The sequence below is a fragment of the Triturus cristatus genome, chromosome 3_2, assembly GCF_964204655.1.
Source record: "Triturus cristatus chromosome 3_2, aTriCri1.1, whole genome shotgun sequence".
NCBI classification, from domain to species: domain Eukaryota; kingdom Metazoa; phylum Chordata; class Amphibia; order Caudata; family Salamandridae; genus Triturus; species Triturus cristatus.
In genome coordinates, this window is record NC_140584.1 from 998346205 (window position 1) to 998367877 (window position 21673).

Consider the following 21673-nt stretch of genomic DNA (forward strand, 5'->3'; position numbering starts at 1 on the left):
GGCATAACATAGCCCTCGCGCCTTCACGTTAGAACAGGCACACTTCAGCCCGCAACTTCTACGTAATAGGTTGGAAGGTGAAATTGGCAATATTCTCAACGAATGATTCGATATCGGCAGTACTTAATATCAGGATCTCCATACTTAGTCTTGGAACAACATTTTAACTTTACGCGTTGGGTTGACAATCTATAATTTTTGAGAGTCGACAATCATGAAAATGTAAGCCTTGAAGAAGTTACATTAGTAACGAAACACGTGTCGGCTGCCATCTTCGTATGCCAAAAAAGAGGGTTCAAGAATGGGACCTATACGTGCTAAATTGTAACAGTATTGTCTTATGTGAAACATTATGTCTTTGGATTATTTTGTACCGAATTGACTATTGCTTTTTGAGTGAAACATTGTCAATAAGAAATAAATAGGAGTTTTGCAGAATTGACTTTCTAAACTCGTTTTCCTGTGAGCTGCCACATTGGTTTTGGATAAATCAATATGTCTTACTATTCATGAATAGAAATGTGAAATTTGAGAGTGCCGAGGTACAATTGTTTTGTCTAGTCTAACAGGGGAGTTCGGCTGATCTTCCTTGTAGTGACATCGGTGGTAGTGGGGTGTCTTCTTTCCGTTACCTTGAGGGGCATCAATACTGGTGAGCTTCTATAGATAAATATAAATTTAAAAACATATGTTGCTTGTAATTGATGTGCTACCTTATATGCCACCACTACCTCTTGTATATATAGTGATGTTGAAGGTGTTGGATTAGTAATACAATGGTCTGTATTTGGATATGCCAGTCCCAAATGAGCGTGAGTATAGCTCCTAAATATAGCTGTATTGGTGATGGTTGAAGGTGGGATTTTTGCAGATTGATGGTAAACCCTAGTAGATGTAATAGAGCGAGAGTTTGTTGCATACGCTGTTTGCATTGTTGGGAGCTTTTTGCCTTAATCAACCAATTCTCCAGGTAAGGAAACACATGTAAATTTTGCCTGCGCAGATGTACTGCTACTACTGCGTGCCATTTTGTGAATACCCTTGGTGCAGTGGTAACTGCAAAGGGAAGAATTTTGACTTTAGGTTGCTATTCATTTCCCAGAGACATCAATGAGTTTTGATTCTTTCTCTGGAGGAGGAGTGTCCTCAGTTGTTTGGGAGTTAGCTCTTTTGCATGCATTGGCCACTACTAGTAAGTCTGGTGTTAATTGTGCCCTGATTTATGTAGGACCAGATGGTGCAGCTTTGTACTTTTTGTTCTCTTTTGGTGAAATAATTTGTGCCTTGAAAAGTTCTTTAAAAATGTTGTCTACATGACATAAGATTCCTTCAAGGACAGGTAAATATTGTGACCTACATTGAGCAGTGGATAATGTTTCAAAAAGGAAGTCGTCTTTATGTAAAGGCACATTATGAAAAGCTGCAGTTCTGGTTATTAGATACCGATAGCCAGAGGCATCAGATAGTGATGAACGTGTGGGATAAAGATCTGGGTCTGTATCTCCTAGTGGCTCTATGTTATATACATTCCAAGCATCCTCAGGATGTGTGTCCTCTGGTATATCATCCTCATCAATTATAGGTGAATGAGGAGACGCAGCTACTCTTAGAATGTTGTGGTGAATCAGGTGGCTGAGTGACTGGTGGTGGTAGTGTTGGTGGGTTTGATGAGGTAGGTATGGGAATATGCATAGGGCTAATAGCAATGTCCTCTTTCGTTTTTCTAGGGGTTTGTAGAGGAATGTCTATAGCATCTTCGAAAGCCAATTGTCTTTTAGATGATTGAGTCTTTACTGGTTGAAGAATTATCTTCTTGGTTCCTGGTTGAATTTGCAGTGTTTTCTGTTTTGGATAGAGTCGTTCCAGCATAACATCGAGGATTGCTTCAGGTGGATTTTTCAGTCCAAACATGAAGCATTCCGAAGCCAAAGAATGTTTTTGTTTCAGAGCTGGCATGGTCAGAACCGTACCACCATGACCCTTGTCTTTTGGAACTGAGGTAGATGTTCAGTGAACTGTCGATCATCCTTGGAGGAAGTGGTGTCCCCTACAGTAGGTCGTACTTTCGGTGGCGAGTAAGAGTTTGGAGCATCCGAATCTTTATACTGATGCGCGCCATGGCCTTTTTTAAGTGGCATACCGGAAGCAGTTTTTTGGGGATTAATTTATTTGTTAGTTTTTGAATAGGGACAGTTGTACTTTCGGTCCAATCTTTTTGAGACAAATTGACACTGGCGGAATCCAGTTCTATGTCGGAACCAGAATGGAATCATGGATGGACAATGATTCCACTTGAGCTGCTGAGGTTTCCTCTTGTCGACCGAAGATGTCCGGTGTGTCGTCTGCCTGTCTACGCAGCATTTGTCATCGGTCTCGGAGTGTCTTTTTGGACCAAAAAGTTCTGCAGACCTCACAGTGTTCCTCTTGATAATCGGGCAAGAGGCATAAACTGCAAACGGAATGCTGGTCGGTTGAGGATACTTCGAGTGGCAATTCGAACAGAAACCGAACAGAGTATGTTCTATCAGCAGTTCATTCTCGAAGATTTCTTTGGAAGTTGAAGAACCCCAACTGGGCGTAGCACATAGGCCGGGGAAGCAAGTCGAAGACCTCGATGTGCAAATATGTATTTGCTATCAAAACAAGTATAGTAACGCGATCGAGAATACCGTTGATTTGAACTCCTTGTTAGTGAACCAAAATTAGCTGGAGAGTATCTCAATCCAGAGCACGAGAGGTTACATACAAAGCAGTCGGCGGAAAAAAACAATCTAAACATGTAGTCAATGCCCATTCACACCATCACCAAAGGGAGGCGTCACACAAGCTTGTGACTCGAACAACGTCCTTGAAGAAAAACAACTTGTAATCATCCAAGCCCAAAACTAGATGGACTTATGCACAGCATGTGTACCAACAGCACACATGCCTAAAAAATACATTTCCACTATGCCTTGATCTTGATTAAGCTTGATCAAATCCCCCTGCCTTGGGCATCAATGCCCCAAAACGCAAGGAATAGCTGAAGGGACACACTATATCCTCAGGTCACTAATGACATTGGGGTTGAACTCTTGTCCCTCCCTTCCATTTGCTGTTGCTGCAGTGCTAGGGCATGGATGAGAAGTAGGTACTGCACAAAGTAAATGAAGATCACAGAAACCTACTACCTTTCAGTTCCTGCTCCTGTCTTCATGATTGTAAAGAGTGGTAGCAGCTGTGACTCTTGTTTAGCCCTCATTGATATAGATGCCGCCCACCTCCTGACTTTTGCCTCTCTTCTAGACACAGGGTTTAGATAAAAACCAAATTAAGAATTTAAGTGGCTGGCATAGGTCTATCAGATTTCTTTTCATCATTCTCCATGACATAAGGTAGACTTGAGCACATATTGGAAATGCAACCATCCAGACTATACTGGTATGTGTTCTCTCACAGACGTGCTACAACAGTAACCTAGCACTGTATGTTCCGGCCGAATGTTTAAATTACGATCTCCAGCACAGCAATTATCCTGGACCAGAGAAGCCTCTGCACGCTTCTGATGCACAAGCACAAATCAATCCTTCTTTCTTTGTGCTGACTGTTGGTAATTTGCCATTAACTACTAAGGAGAAAGTGTGTGACCAGAATACAAAGCACAGAACATATAAGGTTGAATATGCCTCCATTCAACACTGATCTGATGATTTAGAGGAATGATAAGGGAGATTCTGGTCTCAGCTAAGAAATATTAGTTTTCACTTTTTTCCTAAGAAAGGGATGAAAACACTCACTTTCCATCGTCGTCTCCCATGCCCAGCTCAAAAATGCGCTCTCCACCAAGCTCCTCCAGCCGCTTGTCCACATACTTTCCCATGGCATTGAAGTGTTCATAAGTCTTGTTCCCAAGGCCAAAAACCTGATCAATTAAAGACATAGCATCATTAGCACCTTAAAACAAAATGGAATAAACATTTCTGAATCACCAACCCCCGCTGAATGTGGACATTGAAGGGAAGTTTACCAAAACATAGATACAAATTTTTACATTTCTTTTCACAGAGCGAAACATCAGAAAATCTACAGAAACTGCCTGGCCCAGAAGTACTGCTCTATGCAAACATCTTGTAGCGAAATTCAAGCCTTAAACTTCAGAATGACAAACAAATCAGGAGTGGACACCAGGATAATGCAGGAATGCTCCCATATGAAAGGAGATTTGAAAGTCTGCTAAAGCACTCCTGCTGCATGTATCTTGGTGTTGAGATAGAAATAAAATAACCGATGGAAAAGGTACTTACCTATTACACTAGTTCATATATATATATATATAGGCATACTTTAGAAATTCAGGTCTTCACAATATACACTTGTTGAGGACTCTGGAATATTAATTTTTTTACTTTGGTTAGCATTACTACAGCATTAGTAAGCCCCTGAAGTAGGATCTCCTAATACTGCAAAAATTCTTAAAATGTGGAATGAGAAGTTCTCTACAATCACATCCTAGGAAATGGTAGAAAGAGGTAACTTGAGAGGGGATGACCAATAAAGCTACCAAAAGAGTTTTGTCAAGGCAGCTCAACCGACCTGGGCGTCTGCTCGTACATTAGAATCCTAACAATGAGATTTTACAAGTTATGGACACATTGCATGGTTGCTGCTGTCGAAGCCTTGCGTCTAGCTGTGAGCTCTTGAGCACTCTACAAAAAGATGACTGGGCAAATGATAATGATAGATAAAAGTCCCAATCATTTTATAAATTCCTTACCTAGAAATACTGGTCTACCAAAATAACTAAAATGCTACCCCCCAAAAAAGTAGATAGAAGCACAGTTCTACCAAGCATTAAACCCAAACAGACCACATCATCTGAACATCAAAGAAATCACTTCACAAAGCAGGTGTTACAAACCCAAAATAGATCTCCAAACTGCACTGTACAAGCAAAGGAACTGAACATTATCTAATAGCACAACCACATCTCCATTAATAATCTACACCACATCTACCAATTCAGACTGCTACAGAACTAGTAGTATTTATTATTTTATTTAGTAGGTAGGTAGGTAGGTAAAGCTTTATTCGATAAAAAATTATCATAAAAGCACAACAGAATAATATAAAAAGGGATCAAGTAGATATTAACAATAAAAAGAATTGATCGATCATACATCTATCTAAAAAGACTATATGACAAGATAAAAACAATATGTGCAAAGTACAGGAAGCCTAAAGACCGAGATTTCATTATGATTAGATAAAAATCAGATACTAAAAACAGGCCACATGAATAAATTAGTGCATATGGAGAGCGAGATTTTTTTCCCGCAGTAACCAAGCGCAACCCAGATACTTAGCAATTCCACAAACAATAGTGAGGGACGAGGTGTCTGTTTGTAGAATGCGTAACACAATGCAGTAGTCACGACTACCCAGCATTCTGCAAATCGGTCTCAGCCACTTTGCTCTCGCTCTTCTGTAATGAAAACAGGCAAATAAGAAATGGGGAATAGTCTCTTGGGGTGCTGTGCAGCTCGGGCAGCCGACAGACATAGGGGAAAGACCCTTCCAACTAGCAGTAACAAAATTGAGAGGAAGGGTCCCTAACCTGAAGCGCACATATAGTGATCTGTCAAGTGGAGTCTGAATAAAGTCAAGATAGTGTTCCAATTTACAAAAAGGCTTATGCTCAAAAAATGCTTCACTCATCTTCCCCATCTTTACATTATTCAGCTCTCTTGTATTAACCCAACTCCAATAAGCCTTCTTGAGGTCCTGTTTCGAGGGGGGTACCTGTGATTCCCAACAGTCTGCATAACCAATGACTCTCAGCGTTTGTTTTACATGGGAAATCCATTTTAACCTCCTCCCAGTATCAGCTGAAATGAGTTCAGTTAAGCCTGCAGCATATTTGGCAAGTTCCGGTGTCCGACGGAGTCTTGCCCAGAATAATAAAGGTCGGAGTCGTGCAATGTCCTGAATGGAGTGTCTGCCTAGGTCATAAAACAAAGGTTTTAGAGGAGATGACATGATTGTAGCCCTGGCGAACCCCCCTGTTCACCGCGACACTCCCTGAAAGCTGGCCCTGAGCACCCCATCTGATGTTTGCATGGTTGTTCTCGTGGAGAAGTTTTAAAAAGGCAAGAATCTCTTCGGGGACACCTAATTGGAATAGGACCTGCCACAATCTTTGCCGGGGAATTAAATCGAAAGCAGACTTTAGGTCTATGATAGCTAAATATAATGTGCCTTTGCCTAAAACTACCACTTTCAAGTAGATCATAAAACATCTAAAAACCTGATCCATAGTGCCTACCTTTTGTCTAAAACCTGCTTGAAAATGAGATAAAACATTCATGTTCTCAATCCAAGACCTCAACCTCATAAGGAGAACCCTGCCAACCACTTTCTGTATTACGTCAATTAGACTAATGGGTCTATAGTTGGCAGGGTCCTCTCTATTGCCCTTTTTATAGATGGGAATTACCACTGCAGCTTTCAATGACTCAGGTACTGTAGAGCCCTTAGCTATAGCGTTCATTACAACAGAAATTAACGAAGCCCAAGGGATTGGATCGTGTAGAAGAAGATCACCTGGAAGGCCATCTGGGCCTGCCGCTTTGCCGGGTGCAATACTTTTGATAGCCAGGATAACTTCTTGGGTCCCGAAGTTGGTCTCGGCTGGAAAATTTATGGCAGGGGGCGAATGATACTCCTCCACATGGTCTACGGAGGCAGTCTCTCCCGCATATATAGCAGAGAAATGGTTAAACCATTGCAGCTCTGTTATATGATTTGGGATAGATGTGGTTTTAGCCCGTTTGCCTCGGTTTAGGAGGTCCCAAAAGACCGGGGAATTTCGATTTAATGCTGCCTCTTTTAGTTCCTGCCAGTGCATTTCCTCCCAATTTCGTTTGGCGACTATCAAAGATCTAGAGTAGTCCTGTCTCAGCCTTCTAATTGAGTTGATATCTTGTTTCCTTGGGGCTTTTGATAAGGTCGCTCTATCCCTTCTACAATCTTTAGAATACCATGGGTTAGAGCCTAGCACGGGGTCCACTTTACGGGGAGGATTCTCTCCCAGAATACAAAATTCCCCTATCTTATTAATGGTTTCATAGTAAAGGGAGGATATAAGTTGGGGGTCATCCGTTCTGTTACTGGCTTCAGAGAGCATAATATATTTCCTGGCTAATAATTCTTTAATTGAAGCAAGCTTCCCCTCATGTTGAGAGATTCCATGCCATTTGAGGCGTCTATTGCAACCTGCCAGCGAAACTTCTTTAGTTGACATCGCAGGTTGTCGATTGTTCTCATGGTCCGAGGTCAGCCAGACATCTTTAATTTGTAAACACAGTGGGTTATGGTCGCTATCTATGGTATTTTTAACGACAATATCCACAACATTCCCCCAGAAATAAATGTCAACAAGGATATAATCGATACGTGACGGGGTGGTTAGCCTATTAAATGTAAAAGCACCGCCCGTATCAGATTTGGATCTACCGTTTACTGCTCGTAAGTTAAACTCTTGAGTAAAGGCATTCAATTGAACAGCCCTTTGAGACCATTTCTTAATAGGAGTAAGCTCTAGGGGCGGAATGCCCCATTTGAGATCAAACTCACTGGTCCCCATTAGATCTTCCGAGGATAAGGGTTCAAATGTACAATTGAAATCCCCACAAGTGATGATACTAGAGTGGGGATCAATAAGAGTCAGTTCGTGATCCAGGGCGGAAACTGTCTGGGAGGCTTGTCCACCCACATTGCCTCTAGCATAGATGTTGAATAGTTCTAGGGTAGGACTACCGCATGGACCTTTTATGGTCAAATGGAGTAGATCGGGGAGACACTATTGTGGGTCTCTACCACCCAGTTATTTTTAATATTTACCCACACAAGCAGTCCCCCCGATGGGCGGCCTTTCCCTGAGCTTAAAGCCGGTAGGTGATATGTAGTATACCCTGATTTATGGAGAGGGATAGTACTCCATGTTTCCTGGAATACGCAAACATCAAATGTACCAATGAAATCATGCCATTCCGGGATTAATAGTTTTTTGGAGAGCCCTGCGATGTTCCATGAAACGAAGTTTAAAGATGGCATAGAATTTTTAGGGATATTTTCTTGGCTACAAGGGGGCATCACGCAGGGTAGGGGGGATTGCGAGAGAAGTGGTGGGCTCTGGAGTGGTGCACAGGTAAGATTAGCAGCGATAAGATCAGACTCCATAGTATGACACAGAGATAGCTCTTGCTCCAGTCAATCTACCCTATTCAGATTTGAATCATTGCTTAGAACCCTATTTCTACCCTCTGACTCGTGCCCTCTTGGGACCCAGAGTGGAGTGCGCCTTATCTGTATACGGGAATGATCTGGAGCAGATGTGCGATATTCCAAAAGAATCAAGTTCTCAGCCAGAGTAGTATTAGAAAATGTAAGCTCGATACAATCAAATTGAGTATTATGGGATGAGATTCTTCTGGCTTTGGTGATATTGTCACGAATGATTGACCTGCACCCCCTGACATACCTAATCCAGTGTATGGCTTTGTTCTTTACAGAGTCTTCATTTTCGTAAAATTGGGTAGTAGCAAGTCTAGGTACTTTAACCATATAGGCTATTTTTGGATTAGCCAAGTGGCCACCTGAGATAGAATTTGGTGCAGTGTTGTCTCCAAAATGAACCTGGACCTCCTGATGACTGGGTCTCAAGGGCCCAGCAGGTTTGAGCATACTTAGAATAGGAGGAGATTCATTGTGTGTAGTTTTACATTTCACAATATCCGTATATGAGGATTTGCTGCTATTGACAGGGGGCAAGGGTGACTTTCTTGCAAGATCGATCATGTTGGAGGCTAAGTGAGTCCCCCTATGTGGTATTGGGAGAGGGCCAGACTGGACAGATATTGAGGGTACGAATGGTGTTGAATTCCCAAGGTTGCTTGAGATGTTCTTCGGTATAGGAATTAAAGGGACCCTCTTACTCAATTCCATAACTATGTTTTTCAGCAGTTCTACCTCTTTGACTAATTGGTCAATTTTCTGCTCCAGGGATATTCCCTGGAAATTGAGAGTCTGTACTGCTTTGGGGACTAGTAAACCAGGGTCTGGGCATGTTAAGAGCACAGGGGTTTCCTCCTCTAAGCCCTCCAAAATAGCAAACCTATTTGAGCATGCAAGCTCAGGTGAGGAAGTAGAGGATTGAGATTCAGTGCTAAATATAGAGTGCGTGATATCCTGGTTAGCTCCCTGACAGAGCTCGGATTGGGCGTTGGATTTGGAAGGAGGAAGTGTTGTAGATGGAACTTGTCTAATTTTATTAAACATAGTTGGAATCTTACGGTTGAGGATGCCAAGAGAAGGATCTACTACTGGTTCTCCTGCAACAGTAGATGGAGGCCTAGATTCCTCCAATAACACTTGACAATCCTCAACAATAACTTCGATCCTATCCAACACACAATTGGCTGCCGCATGGGTGACTTTTTTGGCCTTTTCCCCCTTTTTGTTAGAGCTGCCCCCACCTCCCTCCATGGATTTTCTTTTAGCCATGCACAAATAGTAAATAGAATTTTACGTAATAGGCAGTACAAACAGTTCTTGCAGATTTTACAACTAAAATGGTATAGTGGTGGAATGAAAGCTTCAATCCTTGGAGATGGTTATCACAACAAGGAGAACGATAGTCACACTGTTCATGAGCAGATGGATAGTACAAACGACACAGTACCTTGATGATCTATATGACGCGCAAGGTGGCCCAGCCCTGCCTCCTCCTGCCCCTGACGGCCACAGACGGCCGGCCCTCTGCCCGGGCTCAGCCCGGCACCGCCCGCGCGCGTCCCGCGACGCGGAGGGAGCCGCAGATGATATAGCGCCTCTGGGCGCACTTTCCGCCGGAAGTGGGCGGTGCAATGGGGGATGCCGGGAGCTGTAGTCTCCCCCTACGACGGCCTCTGATGTCGTAAGGCGGCGGGGGAGACACAGCGCGATTGTACCAGGGGTAGCTGCTCTGGAGTTCAGGTAGGTGCTGCTGGGAAGATGCCAAGCTCTGTTGTCCGCAAGAGAACCCCCGCTCCACCGAGGGAGCCGCAGAAAATGTAGCGCCTCCGGGCGCGCTTTCCGCCGGAAGTGGGCGGTGCAATGGGGGATGCCGGAGCTGTAGTCTCCCCCTACGGCGGCCTCTGATGTCGTAAGGCGGCGGGGGAGACACAGCGCGATTGTACCAGGGGTAGCTGCTCTGGAGTTCAGGTAGGTGCTGCTGGGAAGATGCCAAGCTCTGTTGTCCGCAAGAGACCCCTCGCTCCACCGAGGGAGCCGCAGATAATGTAGCGTCTCCGGGCGCGCTTTCCGCCGGAAGTGGGCGGTGCAATGGGGGATGCCGGGAGCTGTAGTCTCCCCCTACGGCGGCCTCTGATGTCGTAAGGCGGCGGGGGAGACACAGCGCGATTGTACCAGGGGTAGCTGCTCTGGAGTTCAGGTAGGTGCTGCTGGGAAGATGCCAAGCTCTGTTGTCCGCAAGAGACAGACACATGATCTAAACAATTGCAGATATAGATACCTGCCTCCGGGTTTAGGTGGATTTCTTAGCAGCACACTCATTTTCCAACTCGTGTCCTAAAATGGTCTCCTAGTTTGAAGATTCTGCAATGCTTTACTTTCCCCCAAATGGAAAGAAATCTATTTGGAAAAATGTACAGCCGAACATATTTCCACCTCATGAGGGGTCATCAAAGGCCCAACGATCAAACCCCTGTTTGCGTTTTAAAACATGAGGCTACAGGGTGGCATAGAATCCAAGCCAACTGACACAAATTCCAGAATATGGATGACACCCAGCACTACAACTGCACTCCCCATTTAGAGCTGACTAACCCAACACTCAGCTATCTTGTTTGGGGTTTAAACATATAATCACCTATGGAACCCCACCAAAACGCAAAAGCCCTCATCTGCATAAACATGGAAACACTGATTAACACCTGTACAACCACAAACTAAAATGCCATTCAAAAAAAGGTGAAAGAACGAGTCACATTTATTCCTTCCTGAAGGGGCCAACACAATCTATCTTAGTCATACAAGGTAGAAGCAAGAAAGACTGGTTTAAGATTATTCTGCTCGAGTTTTGCTGTTTAGGGGTGTCACTAATATATGTTTTTTCTTCCTCTTCTTCCCCATTACCCAGGAGATGAGCCCATTTTTTTCAAAATGTCATTGTTATCCGTATATGTCAAAAAGTACCTCCACTGTGCCTGGGCCAGCAATTTGTTATGGGTGCCCCCATGTGCAATGGATCTCATTTTATACCAAAAATTACATACAAAATGTGTAATTGCCAGAATTTTGACATTAGTGAAATTCATATACTATGTAACGCTTATGTCAAAAACTTACATCAGTATATCAGGGTTAGCATTTTGTCATGGTCAACTCCTTACCACTGTAGTGAAGGCAACGTTTTAGATACATACATTGCTATGTTAGCATAAGCGCCTTAGACGTTAGAAACGTCATCTTGCCACTTCTGCTGCTTTTGCACACGACACTGCAGGTACATATTATTTGAAAACTGCTTGCTTGCCTTTTCTTCACATGAGAACTGTCTGTTGTTCACATCCCTAGACGTGCACTGGGACCTTGGTCTGAACATTGTGTGCAGAAACAGTCTGAGCCACCAAACAATGTATGTTTTTGAGTTCAGGTTGATCGGCCCACGATCTAGCCATAACACGCACACAGCTGCAAAAGTCGAGAGCCTTTAATATTGCAGTTTGCATGCATTAGACACACATTCTGGAGAAGAACTTTTCCAGGCGCAGAGCAAAGCTGATCCTGTGATGTGATTCACCTAAGCTGATCTTTATGGTATGGGATTCCCCTTTCAAGCCTAGAGACCTTCTATTAGTATAATAATACTAGCTTACTAGCGAAGGGAGGGTGGTTGTATTCCACGGTCATTTGTAATATGATTTCTCCCTTCATTTTCTATGGTATTGTAACAATGCTGATGGTCTTAATTTTAATCATTTGTCTGCTTATGTTAGCCTAAGTACTGCATCTCAGGACACGTAGTTTATAAAATAAACATTTTAAACTTTACCGTGTCTCTGATTACTCTTGATGTGGACTGATATGAGAATAATAACGAACGGGTATTTCTGATTCCCACCATTCGTGAGAGTACTCTAAGTCGCATGTTCTAGGTTGTCTAATCATTGGTAGCTTCGAGATGATACGAAGAGCGAATGAGACACTGATGCTGGTCGGATAGGGGTTCTGGGTACTGAGGTGTGTTTTTGGTACACCGCAATCCACTGAGGTCCTGGTTTCCTGCGCATAGTTCTGTGCATGAGCAGAATCCCTGCAACATGGCGCACCTAACGTTTGGTCTACTGATTTGAAACGCCTTAGTAGTGCTTATATTGGTCCACAACACCCTCACACTTGTTTCCAGATAGTGGGAGTGACGGTTTTAACCTACCTGTTTGTGCGATAGGTTCCCTCAAGCTTAATAATTACAAAGGTTTTTATATTTCTGAACCCTTGTGCTACTGTAATATCCATTGTTGTTCTACTCTGTGTCCTTATGGCGGTCGATATTGCAGCGCATGGCCGTACACCTCTGCGGCGTAATTTGACGCAGATTGGGGTGCCGGACGATGAGATGGCCGTTATTTTTGTGGTGAGTGCCGATCCGTCCTACCCTTATGAGTTGTTTTACTCCTGGGTGACTATGCCGGCGGTGAATGCAGATGATGATACGTTTTACTCCTATACTCCCACGCGGCTCCCAGCAAACTACATGCCATACAGGACGCAAGAAATTCCTATTTCAGCTTGCCAGCATCGCATTTGGTTTAACGGCGCCCTTCCCCATGCGGTTACATCGGTTAGAATGGGCCCTTTGTCATTTCCAGGGGCCACTTGGCCGGTGCTGGCCGGATTTACGCCTCATCCTCGATATTTGAATGTTGCGGTGGATGAGTTGCGTGTCCTCCATACAGCCCTGATTACTGTGTATAGGGCTTTAGTGCAATACATCTCTCGCAATGTGCAGGTGGGGGCACCTGCTGTTGCGGGACAGCCAGCTGGCCAGGCCGGGGAGGTTATTAGTCCCGTCATGGTTAATTCGGTTATGGGCAAGCGCCCCCAAAATAAGGACGATTTGCCTTATTGGCTTGCTGAGAAATTTGACCAGCTGGAAGCAGTATTTCCGCACTCTACTCCTGTGGAGAAACGCAGGATCCTCACCATTAGTTTGCAGAAAGACTTAGTCCCGGAGGTGTCAGATTGTGACAACTGGGGTCAGGTTTTTGCAGCGGTCTACTCGAAGTGCTTCAGCACCCCATCTATGGCCGTGCTTCCCTCCGTCATCAAACGTGTTCAAGATCAACTCGGTCCTGAGGCGGCAGTCGAGTTGGGAATGCGGCTTGTCGGTGTGTTCGACGTAGTTGCCACTCTCGTCCTTGGTAATCTCAAGGGAGATGCGGTACAATTTCAAGTGGCTAATGGCTTAGCCCGCGTCGATGAGCTCGATATGCCCCAAGAGTTGCCTAAAATTATTGCGGAAGCTTATAGAACTATTGGCCGCAGTAGTTTAGGGATTAAGCCAACTATTGTCATTCCAGACATAGTACAGCAAACTAAGGTGAGTTTGTCTGTCAAAGACGATCGTCCAACTTTTCCTAAACAAAATTGGCGAACAAAGAAACAGGGGAAGCAGCAGCAGAAACAGGGATCTCGTCCTGCGTCTCCAGTACAGGCGGCTGGGGAACGCACATACGATTTGCGCGACCGCACTAGTATTAGGTCACCTGATAGATTTCAGGTTACTGAACAACGTTCTCCTCGTTCTTCACAGGAAACATCGGTCTCACAGTCCGGTGGCGGAGAACGTGGCAAAGGTCGGGGTGCCCAACTAGGACGTGAGCAACCCCGTCAGCCTGATGGTAAAGGTAAGCAGGACGAGTTTGCACGTCAACGTCCCCCGTTTCAGAAGAAGAAAGTTGCTGCACTAACAGCGAGGTATGCCACAGATAGTGAGAACGCTGCTTCGGAACCTGACATGGGCACTAACGCTGCTCGACAGTGCAGCGAAGGTTACAGTAGTTGTGCAAGCACTGCGTCCATATCTGGAGGAGACAACAACTGACACGTTCATTACTGTAGAAACTGCTGACACTAGAGTGGCTCCCCCTGACAGACTATATGACATATTCCTCTTAATTGAAGGTGACATACAACGTACAATACAAGGGATTTTTGGGGATAATCTGACCTCTTCATATGACATACTCTTAGCAGAGGCGGACTGGCCCCCGGCTTTCATTTTGGATGCTCCTAGAGGGGAGGAGGTAATCCTCCCGTCCTTTGCGCACACAGTGCCAAAGGAGCACGCTGAAAGGTTTGCCGAAGAGTGGGCTCAGGTGCTTGCTCCGGCGTTATACCGTACTCAGGTTGGGTGGGATAAATTGTCTCCAAGCCATGAGATTCCTTTACAGTCCATGCCCCAGCTGCAGACCCAATATCCCATGCGCCGCTAAGCTCGATCTCACGTCGCAGAAATCCTTGAGCAATTGGAATATCAGGGTGTTATTGAAACCTGTGTGTCACCAATGAATAATCCTTTATTCACTGTAACGAAGCGTGATGGGTCGTACCACCTAGTTCTGGATTACCGGCATTTGAACTCTGATTGTCGGACGTGTGCTGTACAGAATACCCACAGTTCTGCCCTTGTAGATAGTCTAGTGTGTAAAAGGTTTAAAACCACACTTGACATATCCAATGGCTTTTACAGCCCTAACCTGTCCTCTGTTAGTAGTCAGTGGACAGCGTTTACTTCCGGCGGCAAACAAAAACAGTTTAGCCATGGACTATAACAAACAGCCCAGGCGTCTTTGCCGCACGTGTTGTCTCTCTGTTAGAGAGCATTGACCCCGATGCGTACTCGTATGTTGACGATATCTATCTCACGGACGACGAGTTGTGGCGGCATCTGTGTCGCGTTGATCGCATCATTGCTATGTTTGCAGACTTCGGTTACAAATTTAACTTTGCGAAGTCTCACATTGCAGAGTATACAGTGTTGTTTTTGGGCTACGAGCTCAACAATGAAGGTCGAGGATTAGCTCCCCACTTTCTGGAGAAGTGCGCATGCTTGCGTGCTCCTACAACACTGAAAAAATTACAGTCTTTGCTGGGCTTTCTGAATTTCGTCGTACTTACATTCCCGATTATGCCCAGAGTATCAAGCCGCTATTTACCTTGGTACAACCTACTTTTTCCAAATCGAGCTGGCTGCCAGAGCATTCTGCTATTTTGCATTCTTTGCAGGCTGATCTTCTTGCTTTGAAATACTTACTGACATGTGATAAGCACACTAACCTGGTAATAAGAATTGTGCCGGGCGCAGTGGGTTTCACATACTTAACGTTCAATGAGGGCGACACCGTTCCCATTGCCTACAAATCACACCTGTACACTTCGGCTGAACTGCGCTTTTCCACAGTCGAAAACGTTTTGACTGCGGTGCAGATGGCGATTCTTAAAGAACGAGCGCTGTCGCAAGGAAAACGCATCTTGGTGATTACACCATATCCTGCTCTAGAGGCAGTGACAAAAGCCAGTATACCCAATTCTAAAGCTTTGCATCCGCGTTGGATACAATGGGCCACTTCTTTGACATCACCAGATGTCACCTATATCTTTGATGCCTCATTGCAGACTCAGGAGTACTTGCAGTATGAATTTGTTCATCCAGCTCCTCTGTCTTTGCGCCCGCTTAAAGATTACCATTGTGTCATTTACAATGACGATTCGGCGCAACCGGCGACGAAATCGAAGCATGTATAATTCAGCAGCCTGCGCAATTGTGGCGGGTACTTTCGTGAACGGAGAATTCAAATCTGATGTCGTGCATACGCAGTCATTGGGTGATTGTACCACACAGTTGGCAGAGCTCCGTGCTCTGGTGCTTGCACTGGAATTTGCTGATCCTCGGGTTACTACTCTTATAGTGAGTGACTCGTTTTACTGTGTTCAGTCTTTCAACGACAATCTATTCTTTTGGCCTCAGAATGAATATCGTGACTCCAAAGGTAGCACAATTAAGCATAAAATGCTTTGGGTTCGAGTGGCAGAACTTAAAGAACATCTGCCTCTCGTGAATGTAATTCACACTCTTGGTCACCAGCGAGTTGGTGTCCATGCTGACGGCAACAGCTTAGCTGACAAGGCAGCGAAAACAGCAGTGGCGACATATCTAGTAGCAGCAGTTACAAGATCCAAAAGTAAGATCGATGATGACATCTTGGCAGCTATCGCTGCTAAAGAGAAGGGAAGTAATTACCCGAGAGGTTTCCCTTCTCGGTACCATTATCACTTAAGTCATGATAACGTCCCGTATGTGAGAATTAACGACGTTGGTGACAGATTGATTCCCAACGTGGACTGCAGACCTTGATAACAGCGGCTCACAAGGGTATGGCCTCTGCCCATGCCGGCTTGTCAGCTACTGTTACTCAATTACAACAGCGTTACTGGTGGCGCGGAAAGTATAAACAAACTCGCACTTATGTTCTTGATTGTGACATTTGCCAGCAGAGTTAACCTTCGACTGCTCCGCGCCCTCCACAAACTCAGTTGTGCATATCTAATAAACCACTTGGCTGTGTTTATTTAGATTACTGCAGTCCTTTCTCCTGCGATACTGCGTACAAGTACATCTTAGTTGCAGTGGATTCGTGCACACGTTTTCTCTGGGTGTGGCCTCAAAGGAGTGCTGATGCTCGTACTGTCATAAGGGATTTGCGTGTCTTTGTGGGAATTTTTGCACGTGGTACCTTCCATTCTGATCAGGGCCCTGCGTTCGCCTCTAAGGCGTACAAATAAGCCATGAAATCTTTGGGGGTCCAAGTCAAATTTTTGTCTCCATACTGACCTGAGGGTAATAGTGTAGTGGAGCGAATGAACCGTGACTTAAAGCAATCCTTGACAGCCAGGGTTTTAGGCACTGGCCGGAACTGGTTAGCCCATCTGTATAACGTACAACGTGCACTTAATAATCTCCCTAGAAGGTCTCTGGGTGGGCGGACCCCATACATGATGCTCTTTGGCATAAAAATGTTTGTCCCGGACCTTGATGGTCTAGACATGGCGGCGTCAGCCGCACTCTTTGACGTAGATGATCACTGTGCTGTATTACAGAATCTACAAGAGACAGTCTCGCAAAAGAACTCTTGCCCTCCACATCTGATGCTGCGCTTCAGATTCCGGTAGTCGGCTGGCTACCTCGAGCTGGAGACCTGGTCTGTGAGAAGGTGGAGAAAAAGAAGGAGTTCAGCCCCTCTTATCGTGCCCCGGTTCCAGTGCTTGGCGTGCAGGGTACAAGAACAATCATTTTACCTCCACTTCCTGGTCGCAAGGATAACAGGTACATCTCCATTGATGTCAAACTAGTGGCCGATTCTTCTTAGTATGACTCCAGCGGTCTCTTGCCCTGCAATGCTGAGAAATTCTGTTTTGGCTCCGGCTTCTCCCACCTTGCCTGATGTTGCCATCGAGATGCATACAGTTACTAATCCTTTGTTGCCACCCCTGGCTGGTGGGGCACCTGAAAATATTGAGTATGCTTATCCCGCAGATGTATCATTGCCTGTTCTACAATCAACCGCAGTTAACCGTCGCGTTTCTCCTTTGACACCAACTCTATGACTTACAGTGCTCCATCAAAAATTTCTATTTTTGCTGTTTGGTTTGAAAAACATTTTTTAATTCCACCTTGGACTTACATTTGGCTGGTGCTCAGACATTTTTTTGTTTATGTCCATTGGATTCCTGGTGGTATTTTTTCGTCTTGTGAATGGCCACTACCTAAAGGAAAGATCTACGATTAGACTAATTGATGGAACTTTGGCACCCCACTCCTCATCACACATCATGAAGCGGGACCAGACTTTTGTGAATATTACTGCCTGGCCTGTGTTAGATGGGATTGTGTGGGATGCTGTTAAATTCAAATTCATGGACCAACTGAGGTTATTAATGTTCTGAATGTTCTTCGTGTTTCTATGGGTGATGTTGTAAAACAAAACATCCGCTCTGATGATTGGGATGTTCAGGCCATAGAGGCACTGTTTTCTGATTTGAAATATTATGCCGCATTTGATGCTGAAGATTTGTATTTAGACACTGCTAATTATGGGGAACTGTTTTGCTATCAACATTATGGCAATCATTTCCTACATAAGGCCATTACATTTCGAAATTTTGTAAATGATACGCAATGGGAACATTGTCCGACGCCAATGCAAGGCAGCTCCAACACACTGGTGAACAAATGTGCATATTTTACTGATTTCAGTGTTTCAAAACCTGCCGCTTTTTATTTTAAAGTGGCAGCAGAGTCTGCCTCAAATGTTAGGCTGACACACACTAAATTATTGTATTCCAAATCCTTTATGGATGATTTGGCGGTCAGGGGTTATGATCTGTGGAAAGCTACTATTGATCTTAAATCTGTTTGGGGTTCTAAAACATGGCAGGTACAAGGAACAGAAGCTTTGCAACGTGCCTGCCTCATCCCAAACCACATTTTACTTTTTAATTCAACTATTTTTCAGACCACCTGCTTTGGATTGGCTACCTCTAAAAAATTGAATTCTCCCTCTATTCCGGATCTGGGTGCTTATCCAAATTGGGATAATCATACAGATCTGTCCCTTGATGCGTTGCAGTCATACATCACTAATACTTCCGTCAATATTTCCAAATTAGATCCAGAAGAATGGTTAACGTGGCAGACAAGCTCAGATTCCTGTCAGCATCGTTTTCTGGGTCTGCAACCGTGGTATATGCAGGTTCGCATAGATCCCCGCTTTGAATCTTCCCACTCTGTTACTACCTATTCCGTAGAAAATTATGTCAAAACTGTCTTCAACATTCCACCTTGGCGTCAGTTAAACTTCATTTGTCCAAATTGACTGACAATGTAGATTTGAATGATTTTGTTAAGGGCCCTGTGGATGGCAGGTCCAAAACATGGGTGTATGCTGTTTACAACGAAGTGTGGAAATTATCTCAAATTGAAGCGGCTTCCAGATTGAGGGCCATTGATCAAGCCAATTTGGAAAAAGTACTAGCTGTTATCGATAATAACATTAACACCCTTTCTTCCAGAATTTACACATTAGATAATATTGTTTCATCTGTTGTTGATATAGTGCAGGATGATATGTCTGTTTCGATCATGGTCAAAATCAATTACGTTCTATAATGCAGTTGGCATGGACTTTGCAAACGTTAAAGGCTGGGAAAGTCCCCTGGGACTACATGAATACTTCATCTTTATTCCTTCCCTTTAATCTAACTGCGAAACAACAATTCATGTCCATGAAAGATGCAACATACTCATTACTGCATATTGAAAAGTTAGAACCTTTGCCTTTCTCTGTGGCCGAATTGAACTCCGCTGTGTGGCTTATCCACGGGTTAATCGCGTTACCATTTCCTTTGTTTAAATTCAGTTTATGCATGAAACATTATGCCCTAGGCAGATATGAACCATTGGGTACTGCTTTCCTGCATGAGGTTTGGTCACTCCCATTTACATATAGGTGCATGCGAGAAGGTAAAGAAGTTTATTTGAAGGGTGAAGAATGCACTTCCACACCTGATCACTCTGTAGTCTGTAGACACATCCAATTACATGGCGCGTGCGATGTCCATGCACCTAATTTAGCATGCGTCCTGAAAGGGATTCCAGTATCAGCTATTACACTGTCTTTCACGTTGCTAGCTAACGGTAGTTATTTGCTTTTAAATAAAGAGGCTTGCTGCGGGATGCTAGTGGGAATTCCCTACATTGAGACCGTTTCAAAGAGAGTAGTCTGCTGTAAAAATGTCCTTTTCCCACCCCCGCATGGGAGGCTGGATGTATCCATCTGGCCTCCCATTCCAACCTTGAAAGCAGAGTTCAACAAGATGAGCAGAATAAGGGCTCTATTGTCTCAAAAAGAAGTCGCCCTGACTTCATCACGTGAAACATTTGTCCTTCACGTAGCAAACCGGTACAAAAGGAGGTGGTGATGGACGGAGCATCAGAACCAATCAAACACTCACACCCAGTCAACAGATCTGGGTTTGATCCATCACCGTTCTTTAGCCCACTCTGCCACCCCAGTTCAGACATGGCCATATGCAAATCAGTCTGACCCTGTGCCTCATGGGAACAGTTCAGCCCGAACTGCCAAGCCATGCCTTCCCTGGACCGGAAACAAGCTTCCTAGGACCGGTTTCTGGCATTTCAGCCGTATTCAGCCAGGCTTGCTTGAATCCAGTGGCAAAGTGAGCAAGGGACTCACGTCTGAGCATACCCTGCCAACTTATGGCGAACAAAGCGGTACAAAAGGGGGTGGTTATGGACGGAGCTTCACGTAGCAAACACCCGCACAGAGGTGCATGCGCTTTTAAATAGTGATCTCCCACTGCATTTCAGTGCCCTGATTCAAACTATATTTAATGCCTCATCCACAACTGGCTTGGCGCATTTTTTCAAAATTGTGGGCTCCGGCCTCGTGACCTCCTTCCAAACAATTTTTGGTGTGATACCGGCATTCTTTCATTCTATTTTTTCCAGCGTCTTTGGAGGGCTCCCGTTGATTCTCGCCCTCACGGCTGGTGTGCTCTTGTTGGTCTGCTTACTGAGCAATGGCTGCACAATTTGTGTCACACGACAGCCGGTCCCGGGTGCTCCATCTTCGTAACCGGATGCCTGAATATTATGGAACATTGCCGCTGGCCACCTTAAGCATAGCCTATGGATTGTCCTTCCGGTTTTCCTACTTTACTTGCGTGCAACCTGTTTTTCATTGCCTAGATTGTCCATTCGAATGGGCTCTCGATTTGTGCTTGTCAAACTCGGTGTCTCCTGCCCCGGATTATGATCGACTGATGAGTCCCTTAGTGGCTCATGAGTTGGACTGTTCTGGCGTCAGGATTATGGCCTGTGGATCGGCACATGGAGTCCTAGGGAATTGGGACATCTGTACGGCAGCGTATGACTTCCTGGCAGGAAGTTATCTTGAAGAACACGCCAGTTGTCCTCTGATTGGGCTAGAGGGCGCAGTTGTCGAGGAACATGTATGTTTGTTTACCTTGTTAGAATGGATGGCGGAAACTTTTACAGAACATTCCAATGACTTCCTCTTGGAAGCTGTCGCTACTTACTGTGCTTACACTTTGATGGATTAACTTGGATGTTGTCCAAACTTTCCTTGTATGACCCAACACATTTTATTCAACGTTTCGGCTCGTAGGAGCCTTTGCGAGATGGTAAGATTTTCCATTTCCTTTATTTCCCCTTCATGTTGATTTTTTACGTTTTTTTCTTCGAACTTTCACTCCCCTTTATTTGAATTCCCAATACATGCACTTGGTTCCGCTCTATCGAACTTGAACTCTGCGTTCTTTTAATTGTATCCCTATTAGTTCGTGGTCTGATCAAGGGAGGGTGTCTTGAAGGTAGCGTTTTAGATACATACATTGCTATGTTAGCATAAGCGCCTTAGACGTTAGAAACACCATCTTGCCACTTCTGCCGCTTTTGCACACGACACTGCAGGTACATGTTATTATTTGAAAACTGCTTGCTTGCCTTTTCTTCACATGAGAACTGTCTGTT

The 21673-nt window shown here is 44.5% G+C and overlaps 1 protein-coding gene across 3 annotated transcripts in view; it reads right to left on the reverse strand.

Moving 5' to 3' along the window:
* Positions 1–21673, reverse strand: part of POR (cytochrome p450 oxidoreductase) — a 624051-nt gene that overhangs the window by 230065 nt on the left and 372313 nt on the right. For all 3 annotated transcript variants that reach the window (XM_085649617.1, XM_085649618.1, XM_085649616.1), the window contains one exon: positions 3777–3901. In XM_085649617.1, the coding sequence (XP_085505743.1) occupies positions 3777–3901 (125 nt within the window). The remainder of the gene's footprint in view (positions 1–3776; positions 3902–21673) is intronic.